Source organism: Protopterus annectens, chromosome 13.part0, assembly GCF_019279795.1.
Source record: "Protopterus annectens isolate FY-2018-M chromosome 13.part0, PAN1.0, whole genome shotgun sequence".
Taxonomy (NCBI): domain Eukaryota; kingdom Metazoa; phylum Chordata; order Ceratodontiformes; family Protopteridae; genus Protopterus; species Protopterus annectens.
Genome location: NC_056747.1, coordinates 895,654,098 through 895,669,299, shown reverse-complemented (window position 1 = coordinate 895,669,299; position 15,202 = coordinate 895,654,098). Strand labels below are relative to the sequence as shown.

The following is a 15,202-nucleotide window of genomic DNA, read 5'->3' as shown; positions in this document are numbered from 1 at the left end:
ATAATTTCGATTTGAGCAGAGGAACCAGGCAGAGGTGTCCTCTTTCTCCTTTGTTATGCATGGCTGACTGCATAGCTGCAGTAGAGAAATCTGCGGCAACCACCAGACAATCCTCTGGGCCTTCACTAGCCTCAAGAGAGATGTCTGGGGGGAGGGTTGAGGCTGGACAGCAGCCATATCAGACCTAAGTTTTTTTGGCTTTTTTCTTGGCAAATGGTTGATCCTAGGGATGGAAATATTCCACAACAGCATTTTGAGCCAACAGCTTAAGACACTGGTTTTCAAAGTAAACAGATAAAGAGGAGAGATGACTATGCAGGGTCTTGGGGAGAATACTGCTTATGTTTGTGGCAAGCACCCAAACAGAAAAGAAACTGTTCGTGACGTCCTTTATGGGGAATTTGCCTCCCCACACTGACATTTTCCCTTTCTGGATGACACGAATCCAAGAGCACTAAAAAAGAAAGAGAGGAAGAACCCCCAGTGGGGCACTTATCTGAAACATGGCTTGGTAAACAGTAAAGCAGAAGGGTGCTCAGACCAGCAACAAAGAAGTTCTGAGTGTAACTGTCTGTATGTTACCTTTATGCCCTATACCTTGCATGGGGAGCGTACGTGTGATGTCCGACACTTCTAAGTACTAAAGGCTTTGGTATGCTGGTCAGATGTTGAGCTCTCTTTGACAGGAGCTCCCTTAGGTTATGAATACTGCAATATTGATATGGAAGGACAACTTGTTCTGCACTGTATGCTGCAACACTACCTGAAGTACAGTCAGAACTTTTGTTCAGGTGTGGGATTAGACATGAAAACCTGAAACCATATAGTATCTCACAAATAGTGTCTGTGATTCATATCCTAAGAAAAGGACATACTGTAATGTGTGTAAAGTAAGGTGATGCCACTGATGAATGACTACAGTCTGGTGTTACAATTTACTCTCATTATTGTAAGCTGTACGATACGACTGTGTGATGTGTAATCCAATCAGCAGTGAAATTGCTGCCATGCCATACCAGACACCCAAATCAGACTGCACACATTAATAACTTTACACCATGTGACACAAGCCCACATGCCAGCCTGCACAATGCAGTTACCCTTTAACCTCTACAGCATTCCAGGTAGCAACACTTGTCATAGTCCACAACTCATGTAGCCTCCCTCAACCACCCCACACATGTACAAATGACATACATATGCTTCCACAGCACATAAATTTACTTGTCACCCTCTAGAAGGCATGACTCCACCAACAAGCTTATACAGCATATTACAAAATTACAACTGTCGTCTTTCAGAGCTCATGTAACCACCTCCAAAGTTCTAGAGCATCTAGGTTACCATACTTGTCACCGTCTGTAAGTAATCTAACCTGTAACATGGTAGCAAGACAACTGGAGGGAACACCATAACCTTTGTCAACATTTCCAGCTGTTATTGTGGGGAGAACAGAAAAGTACACGTTCCAAGCTTTGACATGGAAAGCCATACTGTTACTGGGCTTCATAAAGATATAAGCAGTGAGAAGCCATTCCTAAATCAGTTAGCACATAATGACTGAGAATATAAGGTAAGCTGAATGGCAAATTTCCAGGTAGTGTAACAGTATGTGTATTGCCAGCAGAAGGAAGTACGACAATATTTAGTAGTCAGGTGGCTCACAGTAACATACAAAATTAAATTATAGGTGACATGTTCACAGTCGATAATATAAAACAAATGCACTCATCCACTTGCCTGTAGCTATCATGCTGCACAAATAAATGTCAAGCCTTTAATTAAAAGAATATGGCCAAGCAAAAACATTAGTCCTTTTAACTCCCTCATTATGAAAACAGTACAATTATTTATTTAGTTTTTGCACCTTTAATCTAACCAGTGCACAGTGAATATATTCTTACTTTGAGTCTTCTGATTTCTCAGCCAGTGTTGTTGGTTGCTGAATGTCTAAATTGAAATAAAAAAAAAGGTTGATACAACAGGTAATGATGACTGGTTTATGAGACAGATTAAATCATTTACTCTAAAACTTGAAGTAAAAGATGACCGACTTGTAATAAGATATCAGTGCATAACAACATCGACTGAGAATATTGATGGGTCTAAGCAGCAGGATGCACAACTAAACTGTGTTGACATACGTCACAGTAAAGTAATATCCAGTCACTGTGCCTCCACTCAAAAATATTAGTAAAACAAAAATAAAATAGTAAAAATACTGTTGACTTTTAAATCAACTAAAGTGCGTGCAACATCCACTGTAAGTGGCCCTGTGATCTAGCTGATCATCGCGCTTCTCGACTCCTGCACGGGTGCTCCATTATTTTTCTTGCATAAGTCAAGCAAACCCAAGTCAGGAAACAAAACAAACTCCAGAAACTACCTGTCCTGATAACCTGTGAAGACACCTCTACCAGGCAACGAGCCTTCAGACTGGTTATCACCTTTTCATAAGAAGCCTCAGTACTCCTGCTTGGGTGCTCCCTTATTTTTCTTGCATAAGTCAAGCAAACCCAAGTCAGGAAACAAAACAAACTCCAGAAACTACCTGTCCTGATAACCTGTGAAGACACCTCTACCAGGCGACGCGCCTTCAGACTGGTTATCGCCTTTTCATAAGAAGCCTCAGTGTATGTTAACTACACTACTATATATAACTTTGTAATATATTTACCTTTAACTTATGAGAGTTATACTTGCACGCTGCGCGAAAGCAGCCGGCCACAGCCTGCTTGCACCCCTCACCCCCCCTAAGTTCTCCCAATATTCTCTCCCTATGCCCAACTAGACTTCCTTTAGTAAAGTAGGTATCCCTGCTGCGATTTCTCCTGTTGCCTCTAGGTGGCACTATATGTTTTCTATAGGGCTTGTCTCTGAATATATTTCTACTACTAGTGAACTATATAGCTAGACCCTCACTGATCCCCCACCCTGATAAAATTCTCCTTTTTAGCTTGTTTCACATTTGTCCTCCTGCCCCCTATACTTTTCTCTTGGTTGTTTTTTTAGGCAAGCAAGCTTTACAATACTTACCTTTCTGCTGTAGCCATTGCTACAGTTTTTGATTGTTCTCTTGGCTGCTCCTCCAACATTTGGCTTTCTTCCCGCTCTCTTCTTCCCCTCTCCAGTACTGCCTCCCTCCTCCCCCTTATCCCCTCCCCCTACTCCATCTCCTTCTGAATGTTACATCTTCTCAGAGGTGTATGTGGCACCATTTTTAAATCAACTAAAGTGCGTGCATTACTGTAAGTGACCCTGTGGTCTAGCTGTTCGTAGTGCTTCTCGGTAAGTGAATAACTCTGTAGAAATACTTGCAATGTGATTTTTTTTTGTACACATTTTTTGCAATTTAGCCATGTATTGTTAGACTGTTTGCCTTTGGTAAAGTGATTTTGTTTTACAGTGTGTATGCTAGGAGACAAGCTTTATGCTGAGCTGTGATATACTGAGTTAATGTATATTGGTTCTGTACCTTGCCGCTTGCCTCACAGCCGACTGTATTCATGTATGTGATTAACTTGTGAAATATCTGGATCTCCTGCCTTTAATCTACTTTGAGTTTGCGGATAATATATACTGTACTGATTATCCAGCTCTGACTGTTAGCTTCATTTAAAAGCATGGTAGTACATAGTCGCCAGTAAACTGTTCTTCTGCTGAATACTCATTTGTATTTTTAAAAGATATAGTCTGCTAATTGTGCCATTAGACAGAGAACTAGTATGTAAGGCGTGACAGCACTCAGTCGCTACCACATTTTTATGCCTGCTCAAACCTGAATTTCCTTTTGGTTTCGGTTTGCTAACAATTCATTACGATACAGAACAAGTAGGAAAGGGGTGGCATTAGACTGTGTTACTAAACTGTGATGCTTGAGAAAACTTTTTTTCTCTTATTTAGTCATAGTTTGTTACTGCTTATCTAAGACACAGAAATAGCTCCTATGATGACAGTGTTGAGTATGAGTCAGGAAAGACTTCCTTGGCTATTATTGTCTGTTTTACTGATAATGTAATTTTTACTGTCTTGCATCCACGTGCATTGAACTGTTGCTGCTTACAAATTGTTTGCATGTAATTATTTCTACTCCTGTTGGCACTATCTAACTTTTATTTGTTACACTTGTTACTCCTCTGCCTTTTCTGTTACCTAACCTTGTTCCTTCTACTGCATGTGGGTGGTAAAACTGTAGGGCACTACTCGCAGCGCTTTTGCTCTGCCTTATCTCTTAACTGGGTGTATTCTCCCTTGATAGTAGTGGGTAATGGTCCTTCCTTGTCTATGTTTCTGGACTCTACACCTCTTATGCTATCGGTGCTAAGCCTCCTTCATGACCAGTCTATCTTGTTTCTCTCTTACCCTTCCCTTTCTTTTTCTTCTGTAGCTCTCTATATTGCATTATCTTTTTTTCTGAGGTTTTGTGTTTTTTTTCTTGCTCTTTTTTTACAGACTCCTGCCTGGGTGCTCCCTTATTTTTCTTGCATAAGTCAAGTAAACTCAAGTCAGGAAACAAAACAAACTCCAGAAACTACCTGTCCTGATAACCTGTGAAGACACCTCTACCAGGCAACGAGCCTTCAGACTGGTTATCGCCTTTTCATACGAAGCCTCAGTGTATATTAACTACACTACTATATATAACTTTGTAATATATTTGCCTTTAACTTATGAGAGTTACACTTGCACACTGCGCGAAAGCAGCCGACCACAGCCTGCTTGCACCCTTCACCCCCCCTAAGTTCTCCCAATATTCTCTCCCTATGCCCAACTAGACTTCCTTTAGTAAAGTAAGTATCACTGCTACAATTTTTCTCATTGCCTCTAGGTGGCACTATATATCTTCTATAGGGCTTTTCTCTGAATATATTTCTACTACTAGTGAACTATATAGCTAAACCCTCACTGATCCCCTTACCCTGATAAAATTCTCCTTTTTAGCTTTTCACATTTGTTCTCCTGCCCCCTATACTTTTCTCTTTGTTGTTTTTTAGGCAAGCAAGCTTTACAATACTTACCTTTCTGCTGTAACCATTGCTACAGTTTCTGATTGTTCTCTTCGGTGCTCCTCCAACATTTGGCTCTACCTGCTCCGTTCGCCCTGCGGGCTCACTCCTCCCCTACCCCCAATTCCCACCCACCCCCAGGATCTCTACATTTATTCTTGTATACCCACTCCCTTCTCTCATACAGCCCAATCAAATCTTATTTTAAATCTCCTCCCCTATATCCACTCCCATCTCTCATACAGCCCAATCAAATCTTATTCTAGGGCTCCTCCTCCACTAAAAGCCTTAAATAGGCTATCCTCTCCTACTAGGTCTCTGATACACCCATAAACTTTAATTCAGCAAACTAAACTAAGCTCTCACTAAATTACACTCCACCATCCATATTTAAAAACGACCATGTCCCTCAAAACTCATTCTATCCTTATACAAATACTTATGCTAACAACCCTTTCCTATCTAAACTACCTAACCCAATCCACAAATTTAAAACATAACACCCAGTTTTACACCACCACAACTATTCTCAACAACTTACAGGACTCCATCTATATATCCTCTTGTCTCTTTCTCCTCAACACCTACGTGCTCTTCCCCTGTAGAGTCCTAACCAAAAATATAACTATAAACTATTTCAGCCATAAATCCGCAAAAATCTCTCACTGCATCAGCCGACGCCACCTTGGACAATATCTCCCCCAAACTTATATCTCTATCCTTCTCTCTGGAGAATCCACCCCAATCCTTGCCCCTCTTCCTGTCCAGATCCAACCCCTCTACCCCACTCCTCTCAGCCAACTGGTAAATCCCTTCACTTTGGTGCCCTAAATGCTCAAAGCCTTTGTAATAAAACCCCAAACCTGCAAGCCTGGCTACTACATAATCAACCAGACATTCTCTCAATCTCTGAAACCTGACTTAAGCCCCATATAAAAGATTATGTGCTGCTTCCAACTTACTACCTCATACGAAGGAATGACAGAACTCTTAAAAAAGGTGGTGGTGTTGCAATGTTATACTCTGCCTCCCTCCTAGTGACTCCCCACACCAAACCCCTCCCAAGTTTTGGTAAAGCAGAATTGATACCAGCCCTATTACACCTAAACAAGCATAAAATCATATTTGTCCTCTCCCTCTATATCCCCCCGGTGATATAATCTCAACCCTCAAAGACATTCTATCCTGGGTCTCCTCTAATATCACTCATGAAACCATAATCCTGGGTGATGTTAATATAAACTGGGACACAATCCTAGCTCCCACAAACTCACTTAACATTAACTTATGTAATTTCACCCAGTTAATCAATGTCACCACCAGACCCACAAAAAACTGTACTAATGGAAGTATCATAGAGTGGATCATAGTATCACATCCTCACAATTTCTCTGACAGTAGCATTCTTCCAGACCCACTTGCTGACCACTTCCCCACATTCGCTCATCGTCTCACCTCTTCTGTCCAACTTACCCATTCCTATATTACCACTCGCTGCCTAAAAAACCTCAACCCTGACACTTTCCCATATACACTAAAAACCACTAACTGCAACCCTCTAAAGACCCTACCACATGACAAGTCTCTTACCTACTTTAATACCACCTTTATAAGCCTACTAAACTCATTTGCATGAGTTTATAAGAGAGGAGCAAATCTGAAAGATATGTTAGTTCAAACAAAGTTCAGGAGACCACAAATAAGGTTAACACAACAGATTCAGTTTTTAGGTACTGCACCTTGTGGTAGATGTTTGTGTTGCAAACATATTGTGCAGACTTTTTCTAGTATTAATAATATTAAATTTGAAGCTGTTGCGACATTTAATTGTTTAACAGGGTGTAGTCTATGCTATAAAATGTGGATGTAATAAATTTTATATAGGTCAAACAAAGAGAATGTTCAAAATTAGGTTACTAGAACATTTAAGGGACATTAGAATGAATAAAGAAAAAAGCCCCTTAGCTCAACATTTTAAATTATATCATTAAAGTGATCCTAAAGATTTAACAGCTACAGTATTACAACAAATACAGGTAGAAAATGTGAATCATAAGAGGAATATGTTATCATATAAGGAGACTATTTTTATTTTGAAATTTGGGACTTTGATCCCACAAGGTTTAAATATAGATTGTTGCTGGAAATGTGCTGTTTAGTTTAAGAAATATGTGTTTTTAAGTTATACTGTTTAAATAGAAATTTAAATATTTGAATGTTTAATTATTTAATTGGTTAAGTGTTTTATTGAATACTTAAGGGTATAAAATGTGAATCAGTATTATTTTGAATTTACTCCTTGAAGGCTAAGCTAGAGTGTTTTTTAATAAACTGGGATTTACTTGACTACAAGTTGTTTGTTTATCTACTTGATCTACGTTTGTCGTACTCTGGATATAGAGTTTGTGGTATGTCGAGTGATCCTGCTAACAATTTGCCAAGTATATTTAGAGAACAGTCTCTTAACTCTTCTCAGTTAACTAAGGATGCTTTTGTGAGACTGAATCCAGAAACGAACCATGATGGAAGTGGGGTATCGGCTACTAGAAGTGGTGAAGGGCTACCTGCTCCAGTTTGGGAGAGGTTACTAGAAGAGACTAGAAGTAAATGTTCCTTTAACACATTTGTGGAAGTGGGTAAGCATTCCACTGCTTTTTCATCAGAAGCGAAAGTTTTGCTGAATAAATTGGAACAACTGCTACATAAAGAAACTGCAACACAGTATAATAAGATGAGCTTACAGAGATATGTGGAACTAGATATAGCTCCTAAGAGGCTCAGAGTTATGAAGTTTCCATCTCTGCCCTTTGATGTATCAAAGCCGACTGAAAAAGCTTTTAAACAGAGATGGGAATCTGCCGCTCAACAGTGTGCAATAGAATGGACTAAAATATTGCTAGAACATGACGAGGTAAAACTTTTGGACATTAAAAAAGACATTAATACAGTATGTAATAATTTGTTAATGTTGGTTGATAAAGCAAAGCTTGAGTTAGGACTGCATGATATACAGGATAAACTTGCAGTATTAGAGAAGAAATTATGTGAGCAGAAATTGTATAAATTAAAGAGAGACCTTAGACACTATGAGAGTGGTACAGCCTTTTTTAGGCCAACTAATAGGAAAGCTAGGTCTCGAGTACGTTTTCAGGAAGGGTTAGGTATAACAGAAGGGGAGATATCTTCAGCTTATATTAGTCGCGGTCAGAGTGATATAGAAGATGAGCGACAATATCCTGCCCTTCCACAATCTAATAATCCACAATATATGCAGAATAATTTTCGTCCCAACCGGAGATTCAACCAACAAAAGAAACGTCAATATGTCAAATATGAGCGGGAGCAGACCAGAGATGAGCTGAACCACTGACAATGGAACAAAAACAACAGTAAAAGAATTAAATGGTACTGAAAAGTTTTTTTTATGACACAACGGACTTGGTGTTAAATTTATCAGGTAGTATGTTAGATGAAAATCTGTTAGCGGTTTTAAAATGTGGCTTAAAATTTGTACCCACTGTAATGCCTAGACTACATTGTTTTAAAATTGAGTTTTTAAAATGGTACGTAAAATGCATTTATGGTATTTTTTTCAAGCACATCTAGGTGTTCAGCATATAAATGCTGAAGTGTTATTTAATACTGGATATAGTGATGAAGAACGAGATGATATTTCAGATGCCTCTTTTGTTTCATGCGAAAGTGAATTGAATGCTTATTGCAATTTAGATACTTCAGACATTAAAGTTTTAAGTAATTTTATGCCACCATTCATTCATGATGGTATTAAAAAAATTTATTCCATGGTGGAATTTGAGTTAGAACTGTCATTTAATGAATTTAATAAGAATAATGTTGAATTCAATTTAATTAAGAAAAAATGGATGTCTTTAAAGAAATTTTCGGAGCAGAAAGAGTTGGTGATTAAACTCTCAGACAAGGGGAATAAGATTGTTGTGATAAATTACTTACAATACAGTACAATGTGTTATGATTTACTTAATGATGTTAAAGTTCATGAATTGGTAACACAATTGAAGCTGGAAGAAGCTAAACTGAAATATACCCACTTAATAAAGGGTGGAGACTGGGCTATTGGTCTGAATCAGATGTTGAAAAAAATGTTGTCATGTGATAGGTCTGACATGGCATATTTTTATTGCCTACCTAAAGTGCACAAACAATTGAGACACCCCCCCCCCGGTAGACCAATAGTCTTAGCCAGGAAATATTTCTTACATAATTTGGGTAATGTATTGCACAAATATCGGTTGAAAGAAGTAGTCCGTCTTCCATCGTATATTAACAATTCTTTTGCTTTTTTAGGTAAGATTAATAAAATAAGATGGAAGGAAAGTAAGTTTTGGATGACATTGGACGTTAAAAGCTTGTACACCAATATTAAACACAGTTTTGGTATGGAAGCTCTCGAGTTGTACTTAGATGATAGCCCAGTGGCACATTATGTGATGGAATTAGTGAGATTTAGTTTAGAAAACAATGATTTTTGTTTTGAAAACAAAATTTACCATCAGTTGCAAGAAACCTCAATGGGTTCGTCTTTCGCACCTATGTATGCAAATCTTTTTACGGGGATGGTTGAGACCGAGTACATTTATACACATTGTTTTTTTTAAGAAATATGTAAAGAAATATTATCGATTTATAGACTACTTGTTTTTTTATGTGATGGAGGGTCAGAATTTATTGAACAATTTATGATAGAGTTGCATGAAAATAGGTTCAACCTACACTTTGATGGTTTATAATGGGATAGAAAGATTTCCTTTTTTGACATAATGTTAGAAGGTATAACTGGTAAGGAAGTTGCCACAAGGCTATATAGAAAATTTGATGTAGTAAATCAATTTATGTTAGGTAATAGTTATCATCCAATCCACACTTTAGAATCATTACCATATGGTGAATTTTTAATAATATCCAGAATTTGTAACGATGATGATGATTTTGAAATGGAATTACTAAGATCATCAGATATGTTTAGAATGAGGAAATATAATATTGATGTTGTTGAGAAAAGCATGGATAAAGTCAGAAAGGAGAGATATAGAAAAGAAACGAATATAATAGATAGACATCCAAAAGAAAATATGAAGGTATATAAATATATAAACCATTTTTTGTAGTTCTAACATACGTTTTGTTGAGTGAGACTGCTAAACAAATTATAAAACATCACTGGCAATTCTTATTTAGGTTTCAAGAGTTGGCAGGCTTAGTAGAACAGAATTTGGTATTTTCTTATAAGAGTGGAGCAAATCTGAAAGATATGTTAGCTCAAAGTTCAGGAGACCACAAATAAGGTTAACACAACAGATTCAGTTTTTAGGTACTGCACCTTGTGGTAGATGTTTGTGTTGCAAACATATTGTGCAGACCTTTTCTAGTATTAATAATATTAAATTTGAAGCTGCTGCAACATTTAATTGTGTAGTCTATGCTATAAAATGTGGATGTAATAAATTTTATATAGATCAAACAAAGAGAATGTTCAAAATTAGGTTACTAGAACATTTAAGGGACATTAGAATGAATAAAGAAGAAAGCCCCTTAGCTCAACATTTTAAATTATATCATGAAAGTTGCAGTGGTGATGGACAGGTTGACAGACGAGATCAGACAGGAGTCCCCATAGACTATGATGTTTGCAGATGACATTGTGATCTGTAGTGAGAGTAGGGAACAGGTGGAGGAGACCCTGGAGAGATGGAGATATGCTCTAGAGAGAAGAGGAATGAAGGTCAGCAGGACTAAGACAGAATATATGTGCGTGAATGAGAGGGAGGATAGAGGAATGGTGAGGATGCAAGGAGTAGAGGTGGCGAAGGTGGATGAGTTTAAATACTTGGGGTCAATAGTTCAGAGTAACGGTGAGTGTGGAAGAGAGGTGAAGAAGAGAGTACAGGCAGGATGGAGTGGGTGGAGAAGAATGTCAGGAGTGATTTGTGACAGACGAGTACCTGTAAGAGTGAAAGGGAGGGTCTGCAAAGGGTAGTGAGACCAACTATGTTATATGGGTTGGAGACAATGGCACTGACAAAAAGGCAGGAGTTTGAGCTGGATGTGGCAGAGTTAAAGATGTTAAGATTTACACTGGGTGTGACGAGGGTGGACAGGATTAGGAATAAGTATATTAGAGGGTCAGCCCAGGTTGGAAGGTTTGGAGACAAAGCCAGAGAGGTAAGATTACGTTGGTTTGGACATGTGCTGAGGAGGGATGCTGAGTATATTGGGAAAAATATGCTATGGATGAAGTTACCAGGTAACAGGAAAAGAGGAAGGCCTAAGATAAGGTTTATGGATGTGGTGAGAGAGGACATGCAGGTGGTTGGTGTGACAGAGCAAGATGCAGACAGAAAGAAATGGAAACAGGTGATCCGCTGTGGCGACCCCTAATGGGAACAGCCGAAAGAAGATTATGATGCTCATGAAAGTGATCCTAAAGATTTAACAGCTACAGTATTACATTAAATACAGGTAGAAAATGTGAATCATTAGAGAAATATGTTATTATATAAGGAGACTATTTTTATTTTGAAATTTGGGACTTTAATCCCACAAGGTTTAAATATAGATTGTTGCTGGAAATGTGTTGTTTAGTTTAAGAAATATGTGTTTTTAAGTTATACGGTTTAAATAGAAAGTTAAATATTTAAATGTTTAATTATTTAATTGGTTAAGTGTTTTATTGAATACTTAACGGTATAAAATGTGAATCAGTATTATTTTTAATTTACTCCTTGAAGGCTAAGCATTAGCCGAGGAGCTAGAGTGTTTTTTAATAAACTGGGATTTACTAGACTACAAGTTGTTTGTTTAATGTAGACAGGTTGTCTAGTCCTTTCGAAGAAATTAACAATGCTTAATAGACATGAACTCCTTTTGATGAAACCAAGTTGCTGGGGGTCAAACATGATGAGATTTTTTTATCTTAAAATAATTTCTTAAATATGAGTATATCCTTTCACTCATTTTACTAATAAACAAAACTTATGTATTTATCATATTGATATATCCATGTTGTCTTCTTCTGTCCGGATCAACCTGTGGGTTATCGGACATGACTCCAGCCATCTCAGCACCTTCAACCTGAGAGCTCCACCTTTTCCACTCACAATATCCTGCTTTATTTTCTACTCGGATCAAATTTGCCCCTAATATCCCCCACCCCTAAAATAATATCAAACCTAAACAGCATGCTAGTAACAGAGGCAACAGGTACAGTGCAACAGACAAGGACCCTACATACCAGCTTATAGGCCAAAACGCAAAGCCAGTCAGGAGCTCTTCACTATAAACCATGACAATTTGGAAGGAGTATAGAGGGAGGGAGGGATGACTGTCTGAACCAGACAGAAGATGACAACATGGATCTATTGTTATAAGTACATAACTTTTGTATCTGAAGTTGTCTTTTTCATCTGGCTTCAACCTGCAGGACAGAATCCGCAGCCAGAGAAAACCCGAAGGAGGCCCTAGGAGACAACAGTCCGTGAAATGGTGGAACCAAATAAAGCTGTTGACCTACACAGAACATCCAGTCTGTAATGGAAGACAGGCAGCTGCAGCATAAATATCATCAATAAAGGCAAGTGAGAAAAAGCCAGTAGAGGTAGTCACTGCTCTAGTCAAATGACCTCTAAGTATATACACTCCCTTCAAAGAGTACACAAGAGACATACAGTTGAACAGCCATTTGGACAGATCACTTTGGAAACATGGCTTTTCTAATCTCAATTTGGAAAAGGAAACAAACAATGGATCAGACTTTAAAATTTTGGTTTTTAGTCTGTCCAAATAGAATCTGAGATGCCAATGCACATTCAAGTAATGAAGCAAATATTCTCCCTTGTTACTGAAATTTGAAACCACTGGTAAGTGAATGGGCTGGTTCAAAATAGATTCTGAAGCAACCTTGGACAAAAAAAGAAGGATTCATCCAAAGTGTAACTCTGTCATTATGAAAAATCAAGTAATGAGGTATGGAGGATAGTGCCTGGAGCTCAGATACCCTTCTGGTGCAAGTAACAGCCACCAGAAAGAGGGTCTTCCATGACAACACCTTTAAGGATACCATGGCTGAAGGTTTAAAGGGTAGTCTAGCACGTACCTGTAGCATCACAGGAAGATCCCATGCAAGGTACCAGATCAAGAATAGGTGGCCGCAACAAAAAGGTGCCCCTCAAGTAGGCTTTAGATAACTAAGGGCTGACAAAGGTGTATTATCTTTGTTGATATGGAAATTAGAAATGGTGTCCAGTTATGAAAAACATCAGACAAGAAGTCTAGGATGTCATCCAAAGCAGCTGAAAAGGGCCAAGCATTTAGAAGAGGACCAAATAGAAAAATGTTTCCACTTACTAGCATAAACTTTCCGGGTGGAAGGTTTTTGGGATGACAAAAGGATGTGAATAACTCTTTCCAAGAATTTGGAATTCTTGACCATCATCGGAATTGGAGGAACCATGCAGTCATTTTGAAGGAGCAAAGGTTCAGAAGAGGTATCCTTCCAGGATGGGAAATTAGATCCAGAAAGTACAGAAATCTCCTGGAGTGCCTCACTATTTTTATGTGATGGTAGACATCCTTGAGATCTACCAAACACATCCAGTCATTGTTCCATAGGACAGGCAGAATAGACTGCACCATGACCATCCAAAGTTGGTCTGTTTGACAAAGCAGTTCAGTGTGCTGTGATCCAAGATTGGCTGAGGTCCTTGTTTTTCTTTAGTACCAAAAAGAAATTGGAATAGACCCTGGATCCTTGTTGGTCTGGTGGTACGTCTTGAATGAATCGGCTGGCCTGAATTTTACTGATGCATTCCTTCTCTGACCAAGTGGCACATCCAAAAAAGATTTTTGGGAAACCTTTGGAATAAATAAAAAGGGAATTTTATATCATCTGGGCACGATTCTCAACACCCATGCATCTGAGGTTATGGCCTCCCAAGCATTTGGATGGACAGCCAAGTGACCCCCGCCTGCCTCCCGAGCACAGCAGTCAAGCAACCATTCAGGAGTGCTGAAAAGACATCCCAGCGAAAGCTCCACTGAAGCCTTAACTCTGTGGACGTCCTCTGCTGCATGGGTGCATCCATTATGGTTATCCCCTCTGCTATGGGAGAACCTTCCCCAGAAGTGTTCTAGAAAGGTTGCTGTGCTTTACGAAAAAAGAGCCACGTACCCCCTTTCTCATTCCTGGAGTAGAATAATTGTCTCCTTGACCTTTGGGCTAAAAAAGGAAATAACTGTTGAATGAATCACTGTTGATGCAGTTCACAAAATTGCACCAATCCATCCAGGCATGACACTGCATGGTGATAGTGGTGCTTGCTGAGTGAAATGTCCCATTGGCTATATTGGACAACAGCCTCAAGGAGATGTTCACGACAAATTGCTTGGTTGACAGATGAGCCTTCAGACTCTTCTGTCTCTGGGCCTGTTGCTATTGTGCCTTCACAACGTTTGAAACTTCAGCCACCAGGTCTAGCTGAAGTCTTGTCAAATGAGTGAGGTACTTGAGTGCATGCAATGTAAAGGCTGTTGAAGCATGTTCATGTTTTCCCAAGTGGTCCAGAATCCATGATTCCCTGCTGGGCAGATGGATTCATGAACTCTCCTCATAGATATCCTTCTTTGTGGCAGCTGCAACCATGAAAGTTGTCAACCGCTGTATCCTTACTCCAACAGGATTTGTCCTTAAGAGGGGCATAAATCCTATCTGGTTTCCTAGGAATTGGTTCCACCACATTTGGTTTCCTCCAAGACCTCAGTGACATCAGGTTTACAAGGGCATCCAGTGGGGGGACACCTGGGACGTCAATGGGCCCACAGCAAAGGACGCCAAAAACAACTCCTCCTCTGGAGGTCTCTGTAATTCATCCCCCAAACTGTTCCAATAATTTCAATAAATCACCAAAAGTGGTGTTATCACTTGTTCTTGGTGAGGGATTAATCAGGAAAATCCAAGTGTTTCCTTTTGCACTTGCTGTTACTTGTCCCCCCTCCCCCCAATAGGAGAATCAGGAGGAGCTAGAGAAGAAATAGGGGGCTCTGAATGCAGGGAAACCTGGGGCCAAAAGGAATGGGCTGCCCTTGATGCAAATCCACAGGCCTAGAAGTATGGGAAAAAGAAGGCTCCAATGCCGTTGTTGAAGCTCCCTTCTCTAAGTGGG

General features: G+C 39.2%; 1 protein-coding gene across 7 annotated transcripts in view; it reads right to left on the bottom strand.

The window, feature by feature from the left end:
- The window catches only part of KSR1 (kinase suppressor of ras 1), a 1,687,803-nt gene that overhangs the window by 477,652 nt on the left and 1,194,949 nt on the right, over positions 1–15,202 (bottom strand). For all 7 annotated transcript variants that reach the window (XM_044054644.1, XM_044054643.1, XM_044054646.1 and 4 more), the window contains one exon: positions 1,905–1,950. In XM_044054644.1, the coding sequence (XP_043910579.1) occupies positions 1,905–1,950 (46 nt within the window). The remainder of the gene's footprint in view (positions 1–1,904; positions 1,951–15,202) is intronic.